Raw genomic sequence first — 25,297 nt, forward strand, 5'->3', positions numbered from 1 at the left:
ACCACGTTTGCATTTTGCAGTTGTGGGAGACAGAACCGGGTAACGCACAGCAGATCTCACCGTCAGCGGGGAAGTCAGGTTCCCAGAGGCCAGAGAGACGACAGAAAGGGAGGGTTGAAGGCAGGAGGACAGCGACCCTCAGAGAAGCAAGCTGGAGCTTTACTAAACTCTGCTCTGGGTCCTGGAACTGAATTTGAGGATGCAACCATGGGCACGAAAGGGAAGACTGCTTAAAGGGAAGGAATTGTGAACGGGATTATTCCCAAGAAGAATTAGCGAAAGCTGAAGCGTGTGCGCTGGGTGTTTGGAATATTGCTGGAATTTCTCCAAGAGTCTTGTCAGGAAAACACATGAACCCACACTGTCATGGGTAAAGAGGAGAGATGTTGCCACCTTCTACGTCCTCTGGGACTTTTCTCCTCCCCTCTGCGTGACTCGATTTTTATTTTTATTTTTATTTTTTTGCCACCAAATCACCATTATTGATAAGCTACGTATCCTCTCGGGACCTCAATTTACACAATGTTGTTTGAGGGAGTTGGGCCTGACAAATCCTGCTCTAATCGTTCTAGAACTTTGCTTCACTCTCCCTGAGCTAATCTAATTATATGCATTACAGTTTGCAGTGCTACTGTCTCCTGGAACTTGCAATCCTTTTCCCTGAAGATGAGAAGCGCTCAGGGCCAGACTGTCCGCTACACCATCCAACCGCCACAGCAGATAAATAAACTACAACTCCCAAGAAGCTTAGGTCCTACGAGGGGCGGGGTGGCGCATGCTTAGTCCCTCTTGAGAAAATTAAACCTAACTACTATTCCCAGAGGGCGCCGCGCTACAGATTATCCAATCAGCTTTAAGTAGAAAACATCGCGAGGTTTCGGTGATACTTAGCTCTATAAGCCCGTGAGAGTAAGTCTCGTAAACCCTTTTCACGAAGATGGCGCCGAAAGCGAAGAAGGAAGGTGTGTGGTGGGGTTGGGGAGGAACAGTACTGGCTGGCCTGGGGTCCCCGCAGGGTGAACAAACTGAGGGGACGGTGGCTGTGCTAAGACTTGGGGTGTCAGCTCTGGAGCTGCTCTTCCCGTTTCGTTCCGGCCACGCTACGGCGCGCGTGGGCCCAGCCACATGGGCTGGGCTCCAGCCGAAGGGGGTTGGGGAGGGAGCCGACAGCCACTGTGGGGACTTCACGCACCCACAGGCCGCCACTCCATGTCTCCAGACCTGTAAGGAATCAGTGCCCTCAACTTTCATGACTTTACTTTTTTTTACTCTTATTACATACGGCTCTATACCCTCCCGGGGTGGCTGTGAGATGTTCTACGTAAAACTCCTAGCACGCGTTCCATGGAGTTACTCCAAGTTTGCCCCAATAACTGTGCATATGATGGAAAAACTTTTAAGCTGAGACTTGTGATGTCTTCAAAGGAACCACTGATGCACATGTGGCCTGGCGCGCCTGCTACCGTCCTTTAGGCCGGAAGTGATCCGATTTCTGAATCCCTCATTCTCTTTTCTCAGCCCCTGCCCCTCCCAAAGCCGAAGCCAAAGCAAAGGCTTTGAAGGCCAAGAAAGCAGTGTTGAAAGGCGTCCACAGCCACAAAAAAAAGAAGATCCGCACGTCACCCACCTTCCGACGGCCAAAGACACTAAGGCTCCGGAGGCAGCCTAAATATCCTCGGAAGAGCGCACCCAGGAGAAACAAGTCAGTATTGCCCCTCCCTCCCTCCCCCATTATAAGAGAAAGTTTATTTCGAAAGTTACATAGGCAATAGAAGTGGACTAGCTGGGCAGTGTAAGCTCAGGAAACAACTTGGAGGCAGAGACAGAAAGGCCCCTGGAGCTTAGGGGAGAGAGAGAGAAAGGCAAAGGTAATGCACCTGGGGAGCAGGGGAAGGGAAGGGCACTGGCCATCCTCTTGAAAAGATGTTCGGATATGAAGTTGACCAAACTTAGAACATGGCTTCTTCAAAACATGTTGAGGTACTTGTTGATGGGGTTGTGGGGAGATTACTGCCTTAAAGAACAAGAAGAGATTTTTTATACCACTGGCAGGAATTAGTTGTTAGGTTCATAATCACTTCATATGCTAGAGGTTTAAAGTCCACTTTCTTGGAAATATAAAATAGGACTTGCGTTGTTTTGTTGGAGTTCCAGATTTAATTCATCCCTCATAGCACATATCGCTGTATAGGGAAGAGTCCTTGAGGGTGAGGGTGTGTGATGATTCTAGGTTTATAGCGAGGTTCATTCATTTGTATTGGACCACGAGGGCCTGCAGCAGTGTATGGAAACACCTTTTCCTTCACTCAGATGTTTACACTCAGGTAATGGTTGAGGAGTGCTGCTGTTAATAACTGACCTTAGGAACCACCAATTAGAGTAGAACCAAGGTGGTAGGAACTGATGGGTTTCTGCTCCTCCCACTGCTTCCAGAGAAAAGGGCAGGGGAGTGGTTTGGGTCCAGCTGTGGAGGAAACCACTTGACAGGCTTTTTACCCCCGTTTGGACCTAGAATTTAGGGTAGCTTCAAAATGGGATAGTGGTGTCCAAGTGAACAGCGCCTTGCTTATCTGAATGTCAGGGGAAACTGCTGTAAGGGTTGTAAGTTTAACCTGAGCTGTACATTTTTTTTTTTAAGTTGCTCTCAAAAACGGATGGCCCTCAAGCCAGTTTTCATCAACCAACATGGGTAGAAATGGCAGGCCTCCCCAGCCTCGTAGTGAATTCCAACATTCTTTGGAATTCTAACCTGAGTTTCAAGATGCTGTATTCTAGCTTTGTGCTTTTTGGTTTTAACTTCTCAGGTCTTAAATTTTATCCAGAAATGTCGAGGTCAAATAAAGAATGAAGGGGTTTGGAGACTCGGGTGATTTAATCACTTAAAGGATGAAATTCCTCAGGTGAAAGAGCTCCTGGTTTTGCTCTCAGGCAGAGGCTCCAGGTCTAGATTTCAGGGTGCAGATGATGATAATGTGCAGCGACCAAAGTCTGACAGAAATGATTGCTACTCATCATCTGATGCACCTGGGCTCCAAATGGGGGCTCATTCTTTCTTAAACTGGGCTCAGGCCAGGTGACCCCATTTTCCCTCCCCCAGGCTTGACCACTATGCCATCATCAAGTTCCCCCTGACTACCGAGTCAGCCATGAAGAAGATAGAAGACAATAATACACTTGTGTTCATTGTGGATGTCAAGGCCAACAAGCACCAGATCAAACAGGCTGTGAAGAAGCTCTATGACATTGATGTGGCCAAGGTCAACACCCTGATCAGGTGAGTGGGGCTCTATGGGCTGGGGCTTCAGTCAGAAGCCAAGGAAATCTGAACAGCATGAAATTCCTTGATGCTGCTTTTGGGGTCGGGATTGAGCAGCCCCTGCTGTAATTATGGTCCTTTGTATGGAGTATGGACTTTGAGGAATCAATAGCTTGTCCTGCTTATAGGACTTGATTTATGGGGTTGACACTCATTTTCCTGATTCCTGCCTCTAGACAGGCCCTAGAGTGAGAGGAAATTTATGACAGCTTATCTGGATCTGAATGTCCAGTGGTGTTTCCCATAAAAGGGAATTGGCTTTGTTTGTAGCCTAGTGGCTTCCCTCGCTTCCTATGTGTGGATGATAGACAAACCACTCCTGGCAAAAGAATGACATGAAAAAGGGACTCAGTGCCCTGGAAGGCGGGTGGAGGGTAGGGGGCCAGTGAGGACAGCAGGGACTAAGGCTGCCCTTTCCACCCTAGGCCTGATGGCGAGAAGAAGGCATATGTTCGACTGGCTCCTGACTATGATGCTTTGGATGTTGCCAACAAAGTAAGCTTCCTTTGCCACAAAACTCAACACCCCACCCCCCTGGGTGCAAATGATGTGTCTTGTTAGCGACCAAAGCCTGACTTTTGCTGATTAGTCTTAACTGACTGACTGCACCCTTCTTCTTAATAGGTCCTACCCTATGCCCACGTTTTGTTTCTTAATCATGACATTCTAGCTTAATCTTCACATTTCAACTTCCAGTAACAAAACTCCTTTTTGTTTTTCAGATTGGAATCATCTAAACTGTGTCCAGCTGCCTAATTCTAAATATAAAAATTTTACACTGTATCGTTTCTTTATGTTGATTTCTGTTTGGGCTGAGCGAACACTAAATAGAGTTTGAGCAAGATTTGGCCTCTTTACCCTGTTGGAACACTTAGCACTTCATCATACTTGTTATAACCTTGACGGTTGTAGCTCAGCTAGCAGATATTTGCACAACTAGAACTTCCCTGTGTCATAGGAGTAAGCAAACAACAAGAAGTTTTATAAGAACCCCTTCCTTTATCACTGGAAGAAGTCTTTGAATGAAACCAGTACCCAGAGTTTTCATCAGCATCCACTTCAGGGCAATATGGGTCGGCTGGCTTTTGGGTAGCACTGTCCCCACACCCATCTACCGTGTCCAACCGGTCTGTCTGCTTCCCTCACCCCTTGCCCAAGAAAGGACAAGGACTTCAGAGAGGTGCTTTCATTAGTGTTTTCAATAGTGGGCGCAAACTTGAAAGGTGGAGAGGCTGGATGCCCCAGGTTTGGGGCTCATCTCAGTTTATACATGAGGCTGTTCTTGGCTCTTTGCTGTCCTTGCCTCAAGTCCCAAGCTCTGCCTCTCACTCCGTCAAGAACTTGTCTTTGTGTTGTGGGCTGGGCAGACGTTCGGGGCAGAAGTCCGAGCGGAGGAGGCGGGAAAAGTAGATGAGGATCATGATGTCCAGCATGATCAGGATACCCAGCAGGAAGGTGCCCAGGCTCCTCTGACCCACATACTGCAGGAAGAAGTAGGTGAGGTAGGCCTGAGGGGCCAGGCGGAAGAGGAAGTACATGACCAAGTTGACATACTTATTGATCTTGTAGAAGAGGAGATGCTGGGCATTGTTGATCTTCATCATCATGCGAATGGTGAGGAAGATATTGCTGACCTCTACCAGCAGTGTCAGGACACCCCCACCTACAAAGCGGCCCAAAAAGATGCCAGATATGAAGGCACCCATGGCCTAGAAGGCAAAGAGAACACGTTAGGAAATACATGTCAAGACTTCAGCTATCTGAGGACTGGAAAGTCTCCCCCATTTGCTTTCTTCTGATACACTTTACAGTGAATTCAACATGATTAAGTTTTGGTCACTAGTTTATAGTGTTTGAGGTACTAGATGAAGTTAGGGCTTGCTGGCTTCATAGTGAACCAAAAACAGATTAGCATCCCAACATGGGAAGATGCAGGACCCGGTGGGAATGGAGTCGATGGGCAGGTCTGAGACTGAAGTTTGCTAGCGCCAGGGCTATGCCACACACCCGTTTCTCACCATGACATGATGGACCAGGTATTCCCAAGAGGCTCGAGCCTGGCCACTGACCACGATGTCCACCGTGTCGTGAATGAAATAACCTAGCAGAGGGATGGGGGGGAAGGTCATGAAGGGGATTATAAAAAGCTCCCTGTTCCCCCACCTAGTGAAATGTTTACTGGGTAAGGCTTACCTGCGGAGAAGCAAACGAGCAGATAGCCAGATAGCGACCAAGCCATCTCAATCTCTACCAGCATCTCGGGGGTTTGCCATACACTGAAAGGGAGGGAAGAAGGCAGGTGCTCATCTCCCCATTCCCAAGGACCTTCAACTTGACAGTCCCGGAGGAGTCCGGGCTCGCTTCTATTAACTGGGGAGCAAGGAGGGGCCTGGCTGAAACCCAGGTGTCTCCCCTTTCCCAGGTGACATCCCCTTCCCCTGGGGCCGCTGCGGCTCCGGATTGGACAGCTTTCCAGACAGGGGATCATGTGAGACTGCGTGGCCTCAGCCCGCCGGTGAAGGATGGGGAAAGTAACGCGGGATCCCCTAGTCACCTTCACTCCCCCCTCGCGGCCCTCCACTCACCACAGCAGAGCCCAGATCCCCGACACGATGGAGTGGGCGAACGAGACCAGCAGGTTGTGCCAGCGCCAGGTGCGCAGGGGGTCGGCGCGCACGTGCGCGGGCAGGGGCAGGCGGCAGAGCGCGCGCCGGAGCGCCCGGAAGGTCAGCGTGGCGCCCAGGAGCAGCAGCAGGGCGGGGTGCAGCAGTGGGAGCATGCTGGCCCTCCCCGGCGTCGGTCTGTCCGCCCTCTAGGCGGCCTCCTCGGGCTGTTGGGGAACGGGCTCCCTCTCGGGCCAGTCCTCCCCGGGCGCCTCTCCTGCCGGCCGGCAGCCTCACAGTCGTTCTCGGAGCCCTCTAGGCCCCTCCGCTCCTCCCGTCCCCTCCCCGCGGGCCTCTGCCTCCGCCCCTAACCGCCCGCGCCCCCGCCCCGCCCCGCCCGCCTGCCCCCGCCCCTCCGGCGCCTTTCCGGAGCGGAGGGCGCGAGCCCCTGTTCCCGGAGGGCCTACCGCGCCCCGCCTCCTCCCGCCGCCTTGGGGGGCCGTCCCGAGGCGCCGCCGCCGCCGCAGCACCCCTCGCTGGCGCCTCCCGACCGCCGGCTCGCTCGCCTGGCCTCATTCACCCGCCCCCCCCCCCGCTTTCCTCGGGGCCACCGGCTCCCCCGCTCGGGCGGGTATTGCAACAACTCTCCCCGCCCTCAACTCCTTTCTTGGCAGAGCTGGCACGATCCGCCGCACACACCCACGACTTTTAAACCCGGGTCCTGGGTCCGGGTCCGAGCCCCGCCCCGCCCCGCCTCGGACCGTGATCTCTGCCCCGTCCCTGTTCTTTCCCTGGATCCCTGGCTTCTGGCTGGAGACGGATGTGTTTACCTGCCTCCACAGCGCCCCCCCGCACGGAGTCGGTGCCTAGAAACTATGGACTAACCCATCGCCACCCCCCCTCCCCGCCCGCTTCGGGGCGCCTGGGGCCCGGCGGCGGTGACAGACCTCCTTCCGACAGCCCCGGCCCCCTGGAGGCCGCAGCGGGCCAGGCGGCCCATTTGCCCAGGCGGCTGGGGTGACCCTTACTCTTCAGGCCAGCGGCCGGGAGCAGTTGCAGTTTGTGGCCACTAGATGTCAGCCTGTACTCACCGTGGCGTGGCATCCAGTCCCCCATTTCTGCCCCCCCCCCCCCCCCGCAAGAAATGAGGTTGTTGCTTTTGGGGGAGGGTGAGCCAGCCAGGACTCCGGCGAACGGAGCTGCAGCTAAGAGCCGGGTCTGGAGTAGGGGTTGAGGGTGAGAAAAGGGAAGGGGGGTAGTGGAGGAAGGGAAAGTAGTAGTTGGGGACGAGGGAAAAGGTGCGGCGGGAGGGCCGAAAAGCCAGAAACCAGAGGCGCCAGAGACCCAGGGGCTGAGAGGTTCGGGTGTTTGCTTTGCCTCCCCTGATGGCTCCAAGGTTACACATTAAACCCGGTGGGGCTCCTGGGTCAACCAAGGCCCGATCGGTTTCTAGGTGAGAGCACGAGTGTTGTCCCAGGTGAGCGGCTTTCTTTCTCCCTTTGCTCACAGAGCAGCTTTGTCCGGCAGCCAACACCGGTCCGAGTCCGCGAGAGGCCCACCGGGGCCCTCAGAGTGGTCAATCCACGCGGGCAGGCTCGGACACCTTTCGAGGGTGAGATGGCAGCAGGAGGTACACACCCCATGACTCACATTCCTCACCCACTCGGAAACAGGGACGCCATCCCTTCGCTAATCACCATCCTCTGGCTCCTTAACTGAGCTGGTTATTGACTCATGAAGAGCAGGAGGTGCCCGGGAGACACCTGGAATTAAACTGATTTCTGGTCAAGACCCTAAACGATCGTACTAACCTCTGGGCAGAAGCCTAGAACCCATATAGGCCAAACGGCTGTCTCTCCTCTTCTCCCTGAGGCAGTTACTAGTGAGATGGTGGTCCGCCTCCCTCCCATCTTCCCTCAAGGAGGCTCTCCCCGGCCGAATGTTGGCGGCAGGGTCCCCTGCGGCAGCATTGTGTGTGTGACGCGGGGGGCTCCGGTGCTGATGACCGCGGGGTTCACTGGCCCGGGCTGCCTGGAAACTGCGTCACAGCCCCCGCAGGTGACGCAGGTGAGTCAACGTGCACGGGCCGGGCTTTCCCTCGTCCCTCCCTAGGCAAACAAGAAACTGCCCGGGCCCGGTAGACCGAGAGCGCCGGTTCAGGTTTTGGTATTGTGTATCGCTTGCATAGCAAGGAGAATCTGTTTTCTTGCCGAAAACAGTCACTCGTGGGCAAACAGGGGGCAGAGAGAGGTCAGTCCTCGCTTCCCATCCCCACTCGGCCTGCGAAGAGCACCTCTCGCGTCCTAGGAAGCTTTGCGAGGACCGGACGCGGTCACGAGGGTGGGAGGGTTCGGGGCGCCAAAAAATGGCCTATCGCCCTCTCCTTCCTCGAGCCCCAAGAAAGCAACCCTGCAGACCCAGGCTGCTGCAGGGGAGGCACCAGGCAGAACCAACAAGTAGCTCCACTTGCTCCCGGCAATTAGCTGGCGGAGCGGGGGGCGTGGCTCCGGGGTTGGGGCGTGGCTCCGGGGTTGGGGCGTGGCTCCGGAGGGGCGGGCCCGCGCATGCGCCGCGTCTGAGTGTAGGGGGTCCCGGAAATGTGACTGAGACATGAGATGGAGAAGTACGAGCGGATCCGCGTGGTGGGAAGAGGTGCCTTTGGGTGAGCCGGGGCTCGGGGGAGGAAAGCACTCAGGGAGAAGGGAACACAAACCCCAACTTCGTCCGCGAAATCGCCGCCCGGCCAGCCCCGCCCCGAGGCGGGAGGGCCACTCCGGGAAGCCCCGCCCAGCTTCCGGCCTCGGGCCCGGCTGGCGGACTCGGCTCCGGAGGAGGCCACGCCCCCGGGAGCGTGTGCGCCCACGCAGGGCGCTGGTCTTCGATGCCGGACTTGATTCATTCAACAAATATTGAGCGCCGACCCTGTGTCAGGCTCTCGGCGCTGGATGAGTGTACAGTTAAGACCAAGACAGGCGTGGTCTTTTCTCCCTATAGGAAAAATGTATCATAAACAAGACACTGCAGGGAAGTACTTACTTGGGGTAGTCAGGGAAAGTTCTCTGAGAGGTGAAGTTTCAAGCCAAGGCAGGAGGAATGAGGGATAGTCTGAAGGTGAAGGCAGCGCTTTTCAGGTGGAGGAAGCAGCATAGATGAAGGTCCTCAAGTGGGGAAAATTCAGAGTATTCAGGAACTGAGGAAAAGCATGGTATAGTTGGGAGGTAGTGGGCAAAATAAAGAATGCTATCCATATATATATATATATATATATATATATATAATGCTATTCTTATAAAATATATATATTTGATTTTTAGAGACAGAGGGGAGAGGGAAAAAGAGAGAAACATCCAGTGAGGGCAAAACATTCATCTTTTGCCAAAACCGGTTTGGCTCAGTGGATAAAGCATCGATCTGTAGACTGAAAGGACCCGGATTCTGGTCAAGGGCATGTACATTGGTTTCAGGCACATCCCGATAGGCAGTGTGCAGGAGGCAGCTGGTCGATGATTCTAGCTCTCTATCCCTCTTCCTTCCTCTCTGTGGAAAATCAATAAAATATATATCTTTTTAAAAATCCATCTGTTGCCGGGACCGGTTTGGCTCAGTGGATAAAGCATCGGCCTGCGGACTGAAAGGTCCCGGGTTCGATTCCTGTCAGGGGCATGTGCCGTGGTTGCGGGCGCATCCCCAGTAGGGGGTGTGCAAGAGGCAGCTGATCAATTATTCTCTCTCATTGATGTTTCTAGCTCTCTATCCCTCTCTCTTTCTCTCTGTGAAAAATCAATAAAATATATTTTTTTTTAAATAATAAAAAATTGCCGAAGCTGGTTTGGCTCAGTGGTAGAGCACCGGTCTGTGAACTGAAAGGTCCCAGGTTCGATTCTGGTCAAGGGCATGTGCCTTGGTTGCGGGCATATCCCCGGTAGGGGGTGTGCAAGAGGCAGCTGGTCGATGTTACTCTCTCATCGATGTTTCTAGCTCTCTATCTCTCTCCCTTCCTCTCTGTAAAAAATCAATAAAAAATATTTTTTTAAAAAAATAAAAATAAAAATCCATCTGTTGCCTCCTGGTTCCAGACTCCTGCACAGCCCCTCTTGGGGATCAACTCCAACCTGGGCATGTGCCCTGACTGGGAATGAAACCGTGACCTCCTGGTTCGTAGGTCCACACTCAGCCACTGAGCCATGCCAGCTGGGCTGCGTTTTCTTTTCTTTTTTTTAAATATATATTTTATTGATTTTTTTTTTTTTTATAGAGAGGAAGGAATAGAGTTAGAAACATCAGTGACAGAGAAACATCAGCTGCCTCCTACTCACCTCCTACTCAGGATGTGCCTGCAACCAAGGTACATGCCCTCGACCGGAATCGAACCTGAGACCCTTCAGTCTGCAGGCCGATGCTCTAACCCACATGTGTCAAACACAAGGCCCGCGGGTCAAATCCAGCCCGCCAGGCCTTGCAATGTGGCCGGCACCGCGCTTTCATCACTGCACTCCGCTGTCAGTTTATGACATTGTCAGTTTATGACTGTTCAGTAAACCATTCGGCCCGCGATTTAGGCTGGATTTTAGATTTTGGCCCCTTCTCTGATTGAGTTCGACACCCCTACTCTAACCACTGAGCCAAACCAGTTAGGGCTGCATTTTCTTATTTGGTCACCTTGACAACACTGAGGTCAATTCTGTTTTCCAGATGATGATGTTACATAATCCAAGGTCAGATACTTAGTAAGAGGAGGAGCTAGGATTTGAATCCAGGCAATTGACTTCAGAGTCTGGAAACAAAGAGATGAAGGCTAATTTGGCTTCACTGTGCCTGTGGTGAAACTGAGTTTCAAATAAGGTCTCACGGAGTCTGTGTTAGTCTTTCCCATTCCTAAACTCCGTGTTCTGTGCAGGGAGATGACCTCTTAGTGTGCATGCCATTCCCCTCTCAAGTCCAGTCACCGTCCAGTCACCAGGTCTTCCCAGCTGGATGTGTGGCTGGAGGCTGAGCCGGTGCCCACTGCTGTGCCCCGCGTCCTTAGGATTGTGCACCTGTGCCTGCGCAAGGCGGACCAGAAGCTGGTGATCATCAAGCAGATCCCGGTGGAGCAGATGACCAAGGAAGAGCGGCAGGCGGCCCAAAATGAGTGTCAGGTCCTCAAGCTGCTCAACCACCCCAACGTCATTGAGTACTATGAGAACTTCCTGGAGGACAAGGCCCTCATGATCGCCATGGAATACGCACCAGGTGGGCCCCATTCCTCTCTCTGGCCCGGCTTCAAAGGCCTCTCACCTCTGAGACAGACAGACACGGAGTAGCCAGCGTCCCTCCTCGGAATGAGCTAGGCTGAGGGTCAGAGGTTTAGAATTCAGATCCAAGTAGTGCGATGGCGGGAGGCACTCGCCCTGTCCGGGTGCTTAGTTACATAAAAGGAAAATCTCGGGCTCGGGAAAGACTGAATCTTGACCCGGCCCTTGCTGCCGCAGGCGGCACGCTGGCTGAGTTCATCCAGAAGCGCTGTAACTCCCTGCTGGAGGAGGAGACCATCCTGCACTTCTTCGTGCAGATCCTGCTGGCCCTGCACCACGTGCACACCCACCTCATCCTGCACCGCGACCTCAAGACCCAGAACATCCTTCTTGACAAGCACCGCATGGTCGTCAAGATCGGCGACTTTGGCATCTCCAAGATCCTCAGCAGCAAGAGCAAGGCCTACACGGTGCCTGGGCACGGAAGGGAATCGCAAGGGCGCTGGAGGTTTTGAGGGCCACGGCCCACTCTGCAGCCCTAGGCCCCGCCCCGCCCCCAAGGCCTTGGCCCCTTAGCTCCTGCCTGGGTAACCCTGCAGGAGGAAGCACTTGGGCCTGCTTGGGGGGGAAGCGGTCTCCACGTGGCCCTTGGTCTTCCCTCCCTGGGCTGCAATAGTAGCTTCCCTCCTGCAGGTGGTGGGGACGCCCTGCTACATTTCCCCCGAGCTGTGCGAGGGCAAGCCCTACAACCAGAAGAGCGACATCTGGGCCCTGGGCTGCGTCCTCTACGAGCTGGCCAGCCTCAAGAGGGCCTTTGAGGCTGCGGTGAGTAACCACCCCGAAGGGGACAACTGGAAAATCTGTCTCCCTCCCCCTGAAATCCCCGGCTCCACCTGCTTGCGTGATTCTCCTCTGTGGCTGAGTCAGGTCTCCCCGTGCAGACTGGAGGATTAGCCCACGGCAGGGCTGTGGCCTCCCTCAGACCGTGAATTCCCCAGGGTAGGGCTGGTTCTTCCCTTTAAACTGAGGGCTCCTGCGGGCAGAGTTCCCCCATCAGATCGGGGATCCTCCTGAAGGCAACCCTTATGTTTTCCCAACAGCCTGGGGTTTCGGAGGACATAGCTGCACCTCCCCTATCAGAGGTTCTTTTTTTAAAAAATATATTTTTATTGATTTTTCTTACAGAGAGGAAGGGAGAGAGATAGAGAGCTAGAAACGTCAATGAGAGAGAAACATCTACCAGCTGCCTCTTGCAAACCCCCTACTGGGGATGTGCCCGCAACCAAGGTACATGCCCTTGACCGGAACCAAACCTGGAACCTTTCAGTCCAAAACCAATGCTCTATCCACTGAGCCAAACTGGTTTCGGCTGTCAGAGGTTCTTGAAAGCAGGGTTTGGGTCCCTTGTCATTTTGGGAGTCCCCTCACCAGACTGAAGTCTCCTGAGCACAAGGCTGTGACCGCCCATCAGATGAGGGGCTGGGCTGAAACCACCTCAGAGACTGACCTGAGGCTCTGGCCAAAACTTGGTGCCTTGCCGAAACCGGTTTGGCTCAGTGGATAGAGCGTCAGCCTGTGGACTGAAGGGTCCCGGGTTCAATTCCGGTCAAGGGCATGTACCTTGGTTGTGGGCACATCCCCAGTGGGTGGCATGCAAGAGGCAGCTGATCGATGACTCACTCTCTCATCGATGTTTCTAACTATTGTATCTCTCTCCCTTCCTCTCTGTAAAAAAATCAATAAAATATATTAAAACAAAACAAAACAAAACAAAAAGAAAACAAACTTGGTGCCTTCCGCAGAACCTGCCGGCGCTGGTGCTGAAGATCATGAGCGGCACCTTCGCGCCCATCTCCGACCGCTACAGCCCCGAGCTGCGCCAGCTGGTCCTGAGTCTGCTCAGCCTGGAGCCAGCTCAGAGGCCGCCGCTCAGCCACATCATGGCGCAGCCCCTCTGCGTGCGCGCCCTCCTCAACCTGCACACCGACCTGGGCAGCGTCCGGATGCGGAGGCCTGTGCGGGGAGCGGGGAGGGGGCCCTGGGCAGGGGGGGGCACCCGGTGGGAGCTCAGAAAGACTGGGACATCCTCAGGGCAAATCATCCCTGTGTGGGGGAATGCCCAGGAGGGTCAGGCGGTGTGCTGAGGGGCGGTCCGTCTGTCCCGCAGGGCAGAGAAGTCCCTGGCCTCCGGGCCCCCCGCAGCCCCAGGCAGCTCCGGGAGCAGGACCGCCAGTGCCCGCTGCAGGGGTAAGTCCAGCCGACCTTCCGGGGCCCCGTAGACACCACGCCCTTCCCACCAGTTTCATAGACCTCATGGCCGTCCCCACAGGCGTCCCCCGGGGACCGGCTCGGCCAGCCATCCCGCCGCCTCTGTCCTCCGTGTACGCCTGGGGCGGGGGGCTCAGCGCTCCTCTGCGGCTGCCGATGCTCAACACCGAGGTGGTCCAGGTGGCCGCCGGGCGCACCCAGAAGGCTGGGGTCACCCGCTCCGGGCGCCTCATCCTGTGGGAGGTGAGCGGGGTGGGGGAGCCCGGAGCGGGGCAGGGCGTGCCTTCAGGAGGGGGCGCTCAGGGCCTCCCCACGCCATCTGCTCCCCAGGCCCCGCCCCTCGGCGGCGGAGGGGGCGCCCTCCTCCCGGGGGCCGTGGAGCAGCAGCAGCCCCAGTTCGTCTCCCGTTTCCTGGAGGGCCAGTCAGGTGTGACCATCAAGCATGTGGCCTGCGGGGACCTCTTCACAGCCTGCCTGACTGGTTAGTGCGGAGGAGGGGAGGGGGCCGTGGGCAACGTCTCTCCTTGCCTGTCACTTGCAGTTGCTCACTTAATAATGCTCCTATCGCCAAAACCGGTTTGGCTCAGTGGGTAGAGCATTGGCCTGCGGACTGAAAGGTCCCAGGTTCAATTCCGGTCCGGGGCATGTCCCTTGGTTGCAGGCACATCCCAAGTATGGGATGTGCAGGAGGCAACTGATGGATGTCTCTCTCTCTCATCGATGTTTCTAACTCTCTATCCCTCTCTCTTCCTCTCTGTAAAAAATCAATAAAAATATATATTTTTAATAAAAATATATTTTAAAAAATAGTAATGCTCCTATCTACTAGTTATTGAGCGCCAGGGGTTGCTCACACAGTCTCTTCTGCCCTTCACGACAGGCCTGGCAAGGTAGTCATAGTGTCCCATTCGACAGATCTGAAAACTAAGGCTCAGAGGCTAAGTCACTTGTCCAGAGTCACACACTTGGGAAAAGAGACCCCTGTCCGCCTCTGTCCTCCATTTCATTCTTCCAGCCTCGGCCTCCAACTAATATTTGATTGTTTCTCCAACTCTAGGTTGGACTGGTCTATCCGGAAAAACTGCCTAATCTCTCTCCCTTTCCTTTCCTCAACGCCCGCCTCCCAAGACCGAGGCATCATCATGACCTTTGGCAGCGGCAGCAACGGGTGCCTGGGCCACGGCAGCCTCAACGACATCAGCCAGGTGGGCGGCGCACGTGCCTGGGGAGGAGGAAGTTGGGGAGAGAGATGGCGAGGAGCCTGAGAGCTGAAACCCAGGGCGGGGGCAGGGGAATCTTCAGCAGCCACAGGCCCCGCTGGCTCCCAGGCTGCACCTGTGCTGGGCAGCAGCAGGGGAAGTACAGAAAGACCGGGCTTCCCCGTGGCTGCAGTGCTGGTGACGGTGGCGGTGAGTTACAGAAACCGCCATCTCGTGAGAATATGGAGCCTCCAACTTTGTCTCGACGGGGGACGTTGGGTCCAGGCCCCTTGCCCAGTTTCCTCTCTCTCTTTCTCTCTCTTTCTCTCTCTCTCTCCAGCCCACCATTGTGGAGGCCCTGCTGGGTTATGAGATGGTGCAGGTGGCCTGTGGGGCCTCTCACGTGCTGGCCCTGTCCACTGAGCGAGAACTGTTTGCCTGGGGCCGCGGAGATGGGGGTAAGCTCTCTCTCCCCAGTGCCAGCCTCTGGCGCCATCTCACAGCAGCCCCCCGCCATGACTTGTGCCCCTCATTCCCACCTTCCACCCCAAGGCCCGTGTTCTCCCCACTCTTTCCTCTCCAATTCCATTCACTTATTCACCCAGCAAATCTTCACTGTGCACCCACTGTGTGCCCACTCTGTGCTGGGTGCTGAGACAAGAGGAACAAGATGTTACTTCCTTCAGGTACTTCTGAGGGAGATTTCATTCACCCAACACTTTTCTTTTTTAAATGTATTTTATTGACTTTTTTACAGAGAGGAAGGGAGAGGGAGGGAGAGTTAGAGAGAAACATCGATCAGCTGCCTCTTGCACGCCCCCACCTGGGGATGTTTCTGCAACCAAGGTACATGCCCTTGACTGGAATGGAACCCGGGACCCTTCAGTCCGTTGGCCGACGCTCTATCTACTGAGCCAAACTGGTTTCGGCCCAACACTTTTCACTGTGACTCTCTCCGGGTCAGACATCAGGCTGGGCACTGACACTAGAGCTGACGGAGGTGGGATCCTGTCCTCGCGGGGCACGCTGGTGGTGGAGGAATGGGATGACACATCATTAAACAGAGGACAGACAGCGTCAGGGCTCCACCCCAGGTCCAGAGGTGTCGAAACTGAAGGAATGGCAAGGGACTTCCCCTGGAGGAGCAGCGGAGACATCGAACAGGCCCTTAAAGGAGGAGTAGGATTTTGACCCAAAGAGGGGCTGAGGATGGGACTCCTCCACTCACACCATTGCCGCCTCTCCAGGGTCCTCAGCCATCAGCCTGAGTGTCCCGCCTGGGGCCGGCATCACCAACCCTAAAGTCCAAACTAGCCCCGTCCTGGTTTCTCCTTGTAGGCCGGCTGGGACTAGGCAGCAGGGAGTCCTACAACTGCCCCCAGCAGGTGCCCATGCCCCCGGGACAGGAAGCCCAGCGGGTTGTATGTGGCATTGACTCCTCCATGATCCTCACTGTGCCTGGCCGAGCCCTGGCCTGCGGGAGCAACAGGTAACGAGGTGCCTCGGGATGACTAGACTGCCCCTCCCCTCCTTTGGCTGTTAATGCTCCGTCTGTCATCGCCTGCTTCCCACCAGGGGTTAGAACTGAGGAGGTCTGGGGGTGTTGTGGGCTCTGTCCCCTGGTACAGCAGATCCTGCCCAGATAGCTGGGAGGCAGGACAGCCTATTCCAGCCGTCGCCAACCTTTCGGACCTCATGGACCGTCCGTGGTCCGCAGACCACGGGGTGCCGGCCGCTGGTCTATACATACTGTGTCCGTTGGGCTTGGCTTCTGGCTCTGCCCTTAGGTTCAACAAGCTGGGCCTGGACCACCTCTCCCTGGGGGAGGAGCCTGCCCCCCACCAGCAAGTGGAGGAGGTGCTGAGCTTCGCACCCCTGTGCTCTGCACCCCTGGACCAGGAGACGCTGCTGAGTGTGGACCTCGGCACTGCCCATTCCGCGGCGGTGACGGGTGAGGAGGACCTGGGCAAGGCGGCAGGAAGGGGACTCTCCGGCCTCTTTGGGACCTCAGTGGAGGCACCCCTTGTCTTCCTCTCCTCCTTTCCAGCCTCTGGTGACTGCTACACTTTCGGCAGCAACCAGCACGGTCAACTGGGTACCAGTGCTCGCCGAGGCAGCCGGGCACCTTGTCAAGTGCAAGGCCTGCAGGGCATCAAGATAGCAATGGTGGCCTGTGGGGACGCCTTCACGGTGGCCATCGGGGCAGGTGATTAGTGGGCACCATGGGGGCAGAGATGGGCATGGACAGGCCCATGGGCAGTGGGGGGTTATCATGCTCAGATCTGCTGAACTCAGCAACCTCCTTGGCCGGTAGGGCAATCCGGGGGGACACCTGCTCTGCTGGCTAAGATGCATTCTCCTCCCATTTCCCTCTTTGGCAGAAGGTGAGGTGTACTCTTGGGGCAAAGGGGCCCGAGGCCGGCTGGGAAGGAGGGACGAGGATGCGGCGCTCCCTCGTCCAGTGCAGCTAGATGAGACACATCCCTACACGGTGACGTCTGTGTCCTGTTGCCATGGAAACACTCTCCTGGCTGTCCGCCGTGAGTGACACCTTTTCCCACCTCACCCACACGGGGCTAACCCAGCTGGGTCCTGCCCACACCCCCATCCCCGGTGGCCACAGCCCGAATCACCAAAACACATCGTTAGCCCCCACGTAAATGAAAGCAGAAGCTGTGGGATAAAACCGAGGCTCCTGCCTGGGGTGGGCCAGGGTGGGTACTCTGGGGCCTTATTGAAGGGCTGCCCAGTTTAGTCTGAGCCTCTATTCTGGTCTGGCAGAGTCCAGGGCCGGTGTGGAACTGGGAGCAGTGGTGGGGGGTGCTTGCTGGAGGCTCTGTTCTCTGGGAGGCTGCAGAGGGTTCTCTCTTGTGCTCTCCAGCCGTCACAGATGAGCCAGTCCCCCCCTGAAGTCCCCGGACACACCTCTGGACCACCCGGATGTTGCTGCTCCTAATGTTCTTGAAAAGCACAGGTGCCTGAAGCATGACTGTCTCCATGCGTGCCCCTGGATGATGTCTCCCGGGGTGGAAGAACGGATGAAGCAAGCCCCTGCGCTGCTTTTGGCCCGGGATATGAAAAACACCACCCACCCTATCCCCCTAACACTCCTCTTTCCCTCCCACCCCTTCTTCTCTGAAGTCAGTGCCCTCAGGGGCCCGCTTGCCTTGAGTTGGAAGCCAGCTCTAACCCTTGGAAGCAGGTGGTCTTCCAAGGCTGGAGGTGGATGTGGCGCCAGCCAGGACCTGCTCCTCCTCCGGCCTGGTTAGAAAATGCATCCCCGGTGCCCGCGGGGACAGCGGCTCCGGCTCCGGAGCAGGTCAAGGTGGAGCCTGCCTGGAGGGCCATCCCAGCGGTCATTCCAGCGGCCTCGCCTGTGCACTGCCTGGGGCAGGGAGGGCTAGGTAGCTGCTCCCCCTGCCCTGCCCTCTGCCACTTCTCCAAAACAGGTTGGGGGAAAGGGTAACTGGCTGGCCAGACCAGTTTCCAGATGACTGGAAGAGGTGCCAATAAAAACATCAGCTGCCTGCCTAGAGTGTGGTCTCTTCAGGAGGGGGGAGTGGCTGCCCAACACCCCAGGGTTGGGCTGGGCCCCCACCCCCATCTCCGCTGCAGGGCCGGCCCAGGTCAAGGAAGGAATGTGGGCGCAGCCTAAGACGGCTGAGTTTCCTCTGGCCCGGCGCCAGCCCTGCCTCTCCTCCCGAGCCGGGCTCCCGAGATCTGGTTGCCAGGCTTCGGCTGCCTAGCACCTGGAAGCCGCAGTCCCGGGCTCCAGGGCGACACGTGGCCCCCGGGCCCGAGCTGTACCCTCGGGAGCAGCAAACCTTTGTGGCGCGGCCCAGCCCGTACCCCGGTCCCTCCGCCCCATCTAGCGTCAGGGTCATCCCCCTGCCCCCGCCCCCTGCCCTCAGCTCCCTGCTCTGGGGGGAAGCGGAGCCACAATCTCCCTTCTCTAGCGGAAAGCGGAGCCCCCGTGTCGGGGAGGGGGCAAGCCTGGCAAAGCGCCGACCGCAGAGCCACGCGTCCCCGGGCGAGAGGGGAGCGCGGCGCGGCCGGGCGCTAGGACCGCGCGGGCGCGGCTCCGCCCCCTCTTCCGGCCGCGGGCAGGCGGGCCGGGCCCGGCCGCAGCCAACAGTCGGCGCCGCCCGGAGCCGGGAGCGCGGCCCGAGCGTGGCGCGGGCTGTGGGGCCGCCGCGTGCCCGGCCCCGCTCGCCCGTGCCCGCCCGCCATGCCCGGCTTCGACTACAAGTTCCTGGAGAAGCCCAAGCGGCGGCTGCTGTGCCCGCTGTGCGGGAAGCCCATGCGGGAGCCCGTGCAGGTCTCCACCTGCGGCCACCGCTTCTGCGACACCTGCCTGCAGGAGTTCCTCAGGTGCGGGCCGGGGCCGGGGCCGGGGCCGGGGGGGAGGGGGGGGTGCCAGGGCGGGGGGCCCCGCATGGGAAGGGGCGCAGCCCGGGGGCACGCCGCGCCTTTGTCTGCGCCTTGGCCGGTGACCTCACGGGCGGCCGCCGTGACATCACGGGGCGGCGATGATGTCAGGCCCGGAGGGAGAACCCCACGCACGGGTCCGCGGGGCTCCGGGTGCCAGGGGCTCCCGCGCCCGGTCGGGAGAATTCAGGACCTTCCCGCGGAGCGGCGGGGGGCGAAGACGCCGTGCCCGACCCGTGGCCGGCCCTCCCCCCTCACCTGGGAGCCACGGTGGCCTCATCCTTGAACTTTGGATCCTTGTGGGAGGAGGAGGGCAGAACCCTCCCTCCCGCGCTGCACCTTAAACTTCCGGAGTTTCCACCCATCTAGCCAGCCTCTGGGGTTTTCGAACACTGCGGGAACGGCAGCTGTCCTCCCGATTCACAGATGATGGGGCGGGCGAGAAATTGAGAGGAAGGCTGTGACTGGCCACGGCCACAGTGTCTTAAAGGCTGGGAGTGCAGTCTGGGCTGTGTGTGGCCACACAATAGAGAGAGGAAGGACTGTGGCGCTCAGACCCCAATGAAGCAGGAACCTGTTGGGTGGCCCTCCTGCCTGGGGGTCTTGGGTACCTCGGTGGCCTATAGATCTTAGGGGTGAGGGGGAGGATCGCACCCCGTCCCCTGTTCTCTGAGGACTCAGGTCGCCTGGCTCTTGGCATCGGATGAGTTCTGGGCGCCCTCTGGTCTTGACTCTCCTGCCCATGCCGGGAGCTGCTCGGGCCAGCGTGGGGAGTCCAGGGAAGGTCCAAGATCACAGGGGAGGCCGGTCAGCCACTGCCATGTGTCAGGAGGCTGTTTGCTGAGGGTGCGGGCAGGAGAGCATCTCTAGGGCTCCTGCCTTTAGTGCGCTGTCCCTCCCTCCCTCCCTCCCTCCCTCCCTCCGTCTGTCCCTCCGGCTGTCCCCTGCAGCCCTAGCCTGGCGGAAATCTCAGCAGGCTCTTTGTTTTCCGTTCCCCACTGCCTGGGCCGGCTCCTGCCCTCACATATGCTCCTGCACAAGCTGCGGTGCTGCCCCCTCCTCCAACTCCCCACCCCCTCCCTCCTCCCTTCAGTGTACACACATTCTCCCCCAGACACACAGCCCCATTGTCTTCTCAGGCCCTTCCCCAGCCCTCTGGTTTCCAGATGAGGCCAGCTGAGCACCCCCTCCCCCCCAGCTGACCCACCCCCACTGCCTCAAGGAAGGATCCAGGAGGGGGTTGCAAGGCCCCTTTCCCTCCACCGCCCCTCTGCTGCGTCTGCCCCTCCTCCTCCCGGAAATCCCCTCTTCCTCTCCCACAGCCCCCTCCCCCCTTCCTGTCTTCTCCCCTGGGCCTGGGCCTCCACGGCGCAGCCTGAAGCAGTCTCTGCCCCTGCCTCCCCCTTTCCCCTAGTGCCTGCATTTTGCTGCTGAGGCCCCTGGAGGGAGGAGGGAAGAGGTGGTGGACAGGCTCTGCCTCTCACCACCGCAGGATACCACACAAGCAAGGGTGTCCATAGCGCGGACGGGACCTTTGTCCTGGCTGGGCCCCAAGCTGCCCAGGCTAATCGGCTCGAAGCCTGGGGACTTGCCTCAGACCCCTCCCTGTCTCCAAAACCATTAACTCAGCACATTCCTGAAGCAGCGAGCAGACCCCCTCCCCCATGACCCACCCCTCTTTCCCGCTCCTGCCAGGCTGGTCCAGGAAGGCTGCTTGCCCCGTGGGCATAGACAGCTCATCAGTGCCTGGGCATGTATCTGCGTGGTGGCATGGCCTGAGGTCGTAGTGGGGTCGGGGAGAGGAGGTGGGTGCTAGGAATCCTTTGGGCATTTGGGGCATGAACGGCCCAGGTTCTGCAAAGTACACATGGACAGGGCTGCCATGCGGCCTCCGCTTCGGCCTGAGTCCTGCCTGCCTCCCACATGACTTACATCTGCCAGAAACACCACGCCTGAGGGCCTTCAGTCCTGCTGGGTGAGCCCTGGCTCCGCCCAGGCCCTGCCAGGTGTAACTGGTCCCGGCTAGGGTCAGCAAGGTCTTACTGGCGGAAGGAGGCATGCTAACAGGCTCCCGAGTGCTAACCGCCTGCTGGCGATGGGCGGAGGGGAGGGCAGGCAGCGGGCAGGATCGGCGGGCTTCGGGTTGCATGCAGTGCTAGAGCGGAGTCTTGGCGGTGCTTGCCTGGACAGTTTTTCTTTTTTTTTCTTTTTCCCACGTTTTTTTATTCATTTATTATCTGTGTACATAATTTAACATTGCCACCCCTCCCATACATACCCCCCCTCCCAGAGTTTTGTGTCCATGGGTTGTACTTATATGCATGTATACAAGTCCTTCGGTTGATCTATTATCTCCCCCAGATCTCCCTCCCCTACCTGCTGTAATTTGACAGTCTACTTGTTGCTTTACTGTCTCTATATCTATCTTTTGGTTCATCCGTTTATAATGGACAGCTTTTCTTGTCCTGGCCTCTCTTCTGCGTGCTGTTCCGTGAAACAGAGCCCACCAGAGCGGCGGGCTCAGACACAGCCTGGTGTGCTTCAGCGGTGGCTCGTTCTCTCACCTGCAGGCCTGGGGATGGTCAGCCCCTCAGAGACACCTGGCTGAGGGCTGGTTGGGAGTGTAAACACAGTGAGCCTTTCCTCCTCTTTGCTTTAGGAGACACACCCTCGTTAGGAGGAGGGAAGGGATGGGGTGAAGTGGCCCCAAGCTGACCTTTGCCCATGGTTCTTGGCTGGCACCCTCATATGGGTTGGGAAGCTTTGGCACTTAATCTCAGCCTATCCCTGTTCACCTTGCTTTCCTCCCTCCCCCAATCAGCTTTCAGCCAGTGAAAACTAGCCTGGGGGGAGGGGATGGCTGGGCAGTCTGTTCTTTCCCAGTCCAGCTGCCATCCTGGGGGAGGGGTGCCAGCTGCCACCTGTTGGCCAAATGCTGTCTGGGGCAGCTGTCTCCGCCTCCTCTGGGCCCAGGATTCGCCTTCCCAGGACCAGAGCTGGGGTTTTCTGGGGTCCGGAACCCTCAGGACTCTGCTCCCCCTCCTGGTGGGGCTGCCTCAGAACCGGTCTGGTGAGGGCAAGAGACTGCCCTCGTTAAGGGGGTGGGGCCTGGGGTTCTCCCTTCCCATGGAGTGGAGTCCTTTTTTTTAAACACACAGAATTCTTTTTTATTTTTAAAAGTGTTTTATTGATTTAGAGAGAGGGAGAGGAATAGAGAGGTAGAAACATCCTTGACAGAGAATCATTGATTGGCTGCCGGCTGCACGCCCCCTCCTGGGGATGGAGCCCGCGGCCCTGGCCTGTGCCCTGGGGGAATCGACGCCCAACCACGGGGCCACATGGGCTGTGCTGTGGAGTCTTACCCTGTCTCCTCTCTTTTCAGTGAAGGAGTCTTCAAATGCCCTGAGGACCAGCTGCCTCTGGACTATGCCAAGGTGGGTCCACAGAGCCCGGCAGAGGCTCTTGCCCGTGGTGGAGGTTGGCAGCCAGTAGGCTCAGGGCCAGTGTCAACTTAGTACTTCCGAACCCTGTGCCCCCACAAAGGTGGCCTGTTCCCTTCCACCAGGCCAGTTTGCAAATGAGGCCCGCATGTGCCCTGGAGGGCAGGCACAATGCCCAGCTTGTGGGGTACACAGAGCTGCTCTGTGCCACAAGAAGTGCTCCCCTCCCCTCTGGGTGGCTGGCCAGACCCGTGGCTGAGGGCCAGGCCCCCTCTACCAGAGGGAAGGAAGCAGGGGGTTTGAGGGCTGCTTGCAACTAAGCAGGCTGATTGTCATGTGCAGGCGTATTGGGGACCCTGGGACCCAGCAATAGAGCACATACTGCCTGCTGTACCCCTTACCGCTGGGCACAGGGGCATAAAGCCCAGGAGAGGCTGTTACTGATTCTGAGGTAGAGCTAGCCCATCAGGGGGATGGAGGAGGCAGGAAGTGGGGGCTGTAGCAGGCTCTGACCCTGCCCTGGTTCCCCCATTCCCGTCCCCAGATCTACCCGGACCCAGAGCTGGAGGTGCAGGTCCTGGGCCTGCCCATCCGCTGCATCCACAGCGAGGAGGGCTGCCGCTGGAGCGGGCCGCTTCGGCACCTACAGGTGAGGCTCCGGCGGGGCAGGGACCCCCCTCCCTGGCAGGCGCTGACCCCGCTCTTCCCGCCAGGGTCACCTGAACACCTGCAGCTTCAATGTAGTCCCCTGCCCCAACCGCTGCCCCACCAAGCTGAGCCGCCGGGACCTGCCTGCACACCTGCAACACGACTGCCCTAAGCGGCGCCTCAAGTGCGAGTTCTGTGGCTGCGACTTCAGCGGGGAGGCGTTTGAGGTGGGTGGGGCCTGGCTGAGGAGAGAGGGAGTGGGGCACCTGATAGCCCAGGACCCCCTAACTCAGCCCCTCTGACGTTCCCACAGAGCCACGAGGGCGTGTGTCCCCAGGAGAGCGTGTACTGTGAGAACAAGTGTGGTGCCCGCATGATGCGGCGGCTGCTGGCCCAGCATGCCACCTCCGAGTGCCCCAAGCGCACCCAGCCTTGCACCTACTGTGCCAAGGAGTTCGTCTTTGACACCATCCAGGTGAGGCCCTTCCTGAGCGGGGCTGTGGGGCAGGGAGTCCGGCTGCTGACCATGTCTCTGCCACCCTAGAGCCACCAGTACCAGTGCCCGAGGTTGCCTGTGCCCTGCCCCAACCAGTGTGGCGTGGGCACCGTGGCCAGGGAGGACCTGCCAGGCCACCTGAAGGACAGCTGTAGCACTGCCCTGGTGCTGTGTCCATTCAAAGACTCCGGCTGCAAGCACAGGGTGAGACGCCCCTCCTTCTTCCTGTCAACCCCCTTCTTGGTCCGTAAAGCCTGACTTAGACGTAGGGCCTGAGCCCTTGGCGGTCCCTGCTCTGCTGCTCCGAATCCTTCCCCCTGCTGGCCAGCCTCATCCTCCCAGTGCCCTCAGCCTTCCTCAATCTGAACCGAGTGCGGGCCACCCTGTCCCCATGCCTCCCCTCCACCCTGGGCCGCCCGTCCTGCTAACTCTCCTCCCTTCCCCCACGGCCTGGGGCTTTGCCGACAGTGCCCGAAGCTGGCCATGGCACGGCACGTGGAGGAGAGTGTGAAGCCCCACCTGGCCATGATGTGCGCCCTGGTGAGCCGTCAGCGGCAGGAGCTTCAGGAGCTGCGGCGGGAGCTGGAGGAGCTGTCGGTGGGCAGTGACGGTGTGCTCATCTGGAAGATTGGCAGCTATGGGCGCCGGCTACAGGAGGCCAAAGCCAAGCCCAACCTGGAGTGCTTCAGCCCCGCCTTCTACACACACAAGTATGGCTACAAGCTGCAGGTGTCTGCGTTCCTCAACGGCAATGGCAGCGGTGAGGGCACACACCTCTCGCTGTACATTCGCGTGCTGCCAGGTGCCTTTGACAATCTCCTGGAGTGGCCCTTTGCCCGCCGCGTCACCTTCTCCCTGCTGGATCAGAGTGACCCTGGGCTGGCTAAGCCACAGCATGTCACTGAGACCTTTCACCCTGACCCAAACTGGAAGAATTTCCAAAAACCAGGCACTTGGCGGGGCTCCCTGGATGAGAGTTCTTTGGGGTTTGGTTACCCCAAATTCATCTCCCACCAGGATATCCGCAAGCGAAACTATGTGCGGGATGATGCAGTCTTCATCCGTGCCTCAGTTGAATTGCCACGGAAGATCCTCAGCTGAGTGAGCACAGACGGCTCCAGGACAAAGGGGGGGTGGGACACGACCTCTGTCAGGCACTGGCTGAACCTGGAGAAGGGGGCAGGACCCCCTTTCAGCTGCTTCTGCAGCCTAGGTTCTGTTACCCTATTTCCCCTCCCCCCTCCCTTACCACCCTCAGGTGCCTCCTATTGGTGCTTCAGCCCTGGCCGAGCAGGTCTTGGGGTCATCAAGGGCTTGGAAACAAGTGATCCTAGGGCTTGTCTCCTCTCCTGGGCAGGGCAGACATGCCTTGGTGCCGGCCACATTCTACCTGGACCGAGGTGCCTGCTGGTGCTATGTCCCAAGAGCCATAGGGGGGAGGGAGAGTCGGGTAAAGAATCTGTCTTGAAATCTGATTTCTCTTCCCTCTGTGTCTTCTGGTTATTTATTTACTTAGTGCCAGGAGGGCACAGCAGGGAGCCCTGATTTTTAATAAATCCTGAATTGTATTTATTAATTTGGTTCCAGTCTGACTTATCTGGGTGGGTTAGGGCCCTGGAAGGCTGGGCCCAATTGTGAAGGCAAAGGACCAGACTGGCGGCGGCT

General features: G+C 57.8%; 4 protein-coding genes across 8 annotated transcripts; 3 read left to right on the top strand and 1 right to left on the bottom strand.

The window, feature by feature from the left end:
- Positions 1 to 230: 230 nt before the first annotated feature.
- RPL23A (ribosomal protein L23a) lies at positions 231 to 4,160 on the top strand. Its single transcript, XM_084863135.1, has 5 exons — positions 231 to 962; positions 1,519 to 1,702; positions 3,098 to 3,274; positions 3,742 to 3,811; positions 4,039 to 4,160. The coding sequence occupies exons 1-5, from the start codon at positions 938 to 940 to the stop codon at positions 4,051 to 4,053; spliced, it is 471 nt and encodes a 156-aa protein (XP_084719261.1). The 5' UTR covers positions 231 to 937; the 3' UTR covers positions 4,054 to 4,160.
- TLCD1 (TLC domain containing 1) lies at positions 4,158 to 7,023 on the bottom strand. 2 transcript variants are annotated; one of them, XM_084863134.1, is made up of 4 exons: positions 5,902 to 7,023; positions 5,510 to 5,686; positions 5,335 to 5,417; positions 4,158 to 5,025 (listed from the first exon to the last, which is right to left on the bottom strand). In XM_084863134.1, the coding sequence occupies exons 2-4, from the start codon at positions 5,571 to 5,573 to the stop codon at positions 4,642 to 4,644; spliced, it is 531 nt and encodes a 176-aa protein (XP_084719260.1). In that variant the 5' UTR covers positions 5,574 to 5,686; positions 5,902 to 7,023; the 3' UTR covers positions 4,158 to 4,641. The 2 variants fall into 2 exon arrangements, with proteins under 2 accessions (XP_084719260.1, XP_084719259.1); XM_084863133.1 differs by having other exon boundaries at positions 5,510 to 5,592; positions 5,902 to 7,022.
- A 1,423-nt stretch (positions 7,024 to 8,446) lies between these two features.
- On the top strand, positions 8,447 to 18,149 carry NEK8 (NIMA related kinase 8). Of its 4 annotated transcripts, none has more exons than XM_084862943.1 (15): positions 8,447 to 8,581; positions 10,946 to 11,151; positions 11,391 to 11,623; positions 11,847 to 11,978; positions 12,956 to 13,164; positions 13,321 to 13,400; positions 13,483 to 13,664; positions 13,752 to 13,902; positions 14,550 to 14,626; positions 14,961 to 15,078; positions 15,959 to 16,109; positions 16,408 to 16,571; positions 16,668 to 16,826; positions 17,002 to 17,160; positions 17,502 to 18,149. In XM_084862943.1, the coding sequence occupies exons 1-15, from the start codon at positions 8,535 to 8,537 to the stop codon at positions 17,528 to 17,530; spliced, it is 2,097 nt and encodes a 698-aa protein (XP_084719069.1). In that variant the 5' UTR covers positions 8,447 to 8,534; the 3' UTR covers positions 17,531 to 18,149. The 4 variants fall into 4 exon arrangements, with proteins under 4 accessions (XP_084719069.1, XP_084719068.1, XP_084719070.1 ...); XM_084862942.1 differs by having other exon boundaries at positions 8,486 to 8,571; positions 10,873 to 11,151; XM_084862944.1 differs by having other exon boundaries at positions 8,487 to 8,571.
- A 577-nt stretch (positions 18,150 to 18,726) lies between these two features.
- TRAF4 (TNF receptor associated factor 4) lies at positions 18,727 to 25,208 on the top strand. The gene is made up of 7 exons (XM_084863024.1): positions 18,727 to 18,991; positions 22,431 to 22,482; positions 23,033 to 23,137; positions 23,202 to 23,363; positions 23,450 to 23,611; positions 23,681 to 23,836; positions 24,101 to 25,208. The coding sequence occupies exons 1-7, from the start codon at positions 18,849 to 18,851 to the stop codon at positions 24,731 to 24,733; spliced, it is 1,413 nt and encodes a 470-aa protein (XP_084719150.1). The 5' UTR covers positions 18,727 to 18,848; the 3' UTR covers positions 24,734 to 25,208.
- Positions 25,209 to 25,297: the final 89 nt, after the last annotated feature.

The sequence above is a fragment of the Pipistrellus hanaki genome, assembly GCF_964339955.1.
Source record: "Pipistrellus hanaki genome assembly, chromosome: 16".
In the NCBI taxonomy this organism is placed as follows: domain Eukaryota; kingdom Metazoa; phylum Chordata; class Mammalia; order Chiroptera; family Vespertilionidae; genus Pipistrellus; species Pipistrellus hanaki.

Excerpts from the sequence above, each read along its gene's own strand:
- TRAF4 (XM_084863024.1), top strand. The coding sequence starts at position 18,849 with ATGCCCGGCTTCGACTACAAGTTCCTGGAGAAGCCCAAGCGGCGGCTG. Across the intron at positions 23,138-23,201 it reads GGCCGCTTCGGCACCTACAG|GGTCACCTGAACACCTGCAG; the intron begins GTGAGGCTCCGG and ends TCTTCCCGCCAG. Across the intron at positions 23,612-23,680 it reads TCGTCTTTGACACCATCCAG|AGCCACCAGTACCAGTGCCC; the intron begins GTGAGGCCCTTC and ends CTGCCACCCTAG.
- NEK8 (XM_084862942.1), top strand. The coding sequence starts at position 8,535 with ATGGAGAAGTACGAGCGGATCCGCGTGGTGGGAAGAG. Across the intron at positions 8,572-10,872 it reads GATCCGCGTGGTGGGAAGAG|TCACCAGGTCTTCCCAGCTG; the intron begins GTGCCTTTGGGT and ends GTCACCGTCCAG. Across the intron at positions 11,979-12,955 it reads AGAGGGCCTTTGAGGCTGCG|AACCTGCCGGCGCTGGTGCT; the intron begins GTGAGTAACCAC and ends TGCCTTCCGCAG.
- RPL23A (XM_084863135.1), top strand. The coding sequence starts at position 938 with ATGGCGCCGAAAGCGAAGAAGGAAG. Across the intron at positions 963-1,518 it reads GCCGAAAGCGAAGAAGGAAG|CCCCTGCCCCTCCCAAAGCC; the intron begins GTGTGTGGTGGG and ends CTCTTTTCTCAG. Across the intron at positions 1,703-3,097 it reads AGCGCACCCAGGAGAAACAA|GCTTGACCACTATGCCATCA; the intron begins GTCAGTATTGCC and ends TCCCTCCCCCAG.
- TLCD1 (XM_084863133.1), bottom strand. The coding sequence starts at position 6,095 with ATGCTCCCACTGCTGCACCCCGCCCTGCTGCTGCTCCTGGGCGCCACG. Across the intron at positions 5,593-5,901 it reads GGGATCTGGGCTCTGCTGTG|TGTATGGCAAACCCCCGAGA; the intron begins GTGAGTGGAGGG and ends CCTCCCTTTCAG. Across the intron at positions 5,418-5,509 it reads GCTCGTTTGCTTCTCCGCAG|GTTATTTCATTCACGACACG; the intron begins GTAAGCCTTACC and ends TCCCTCTGCTAG.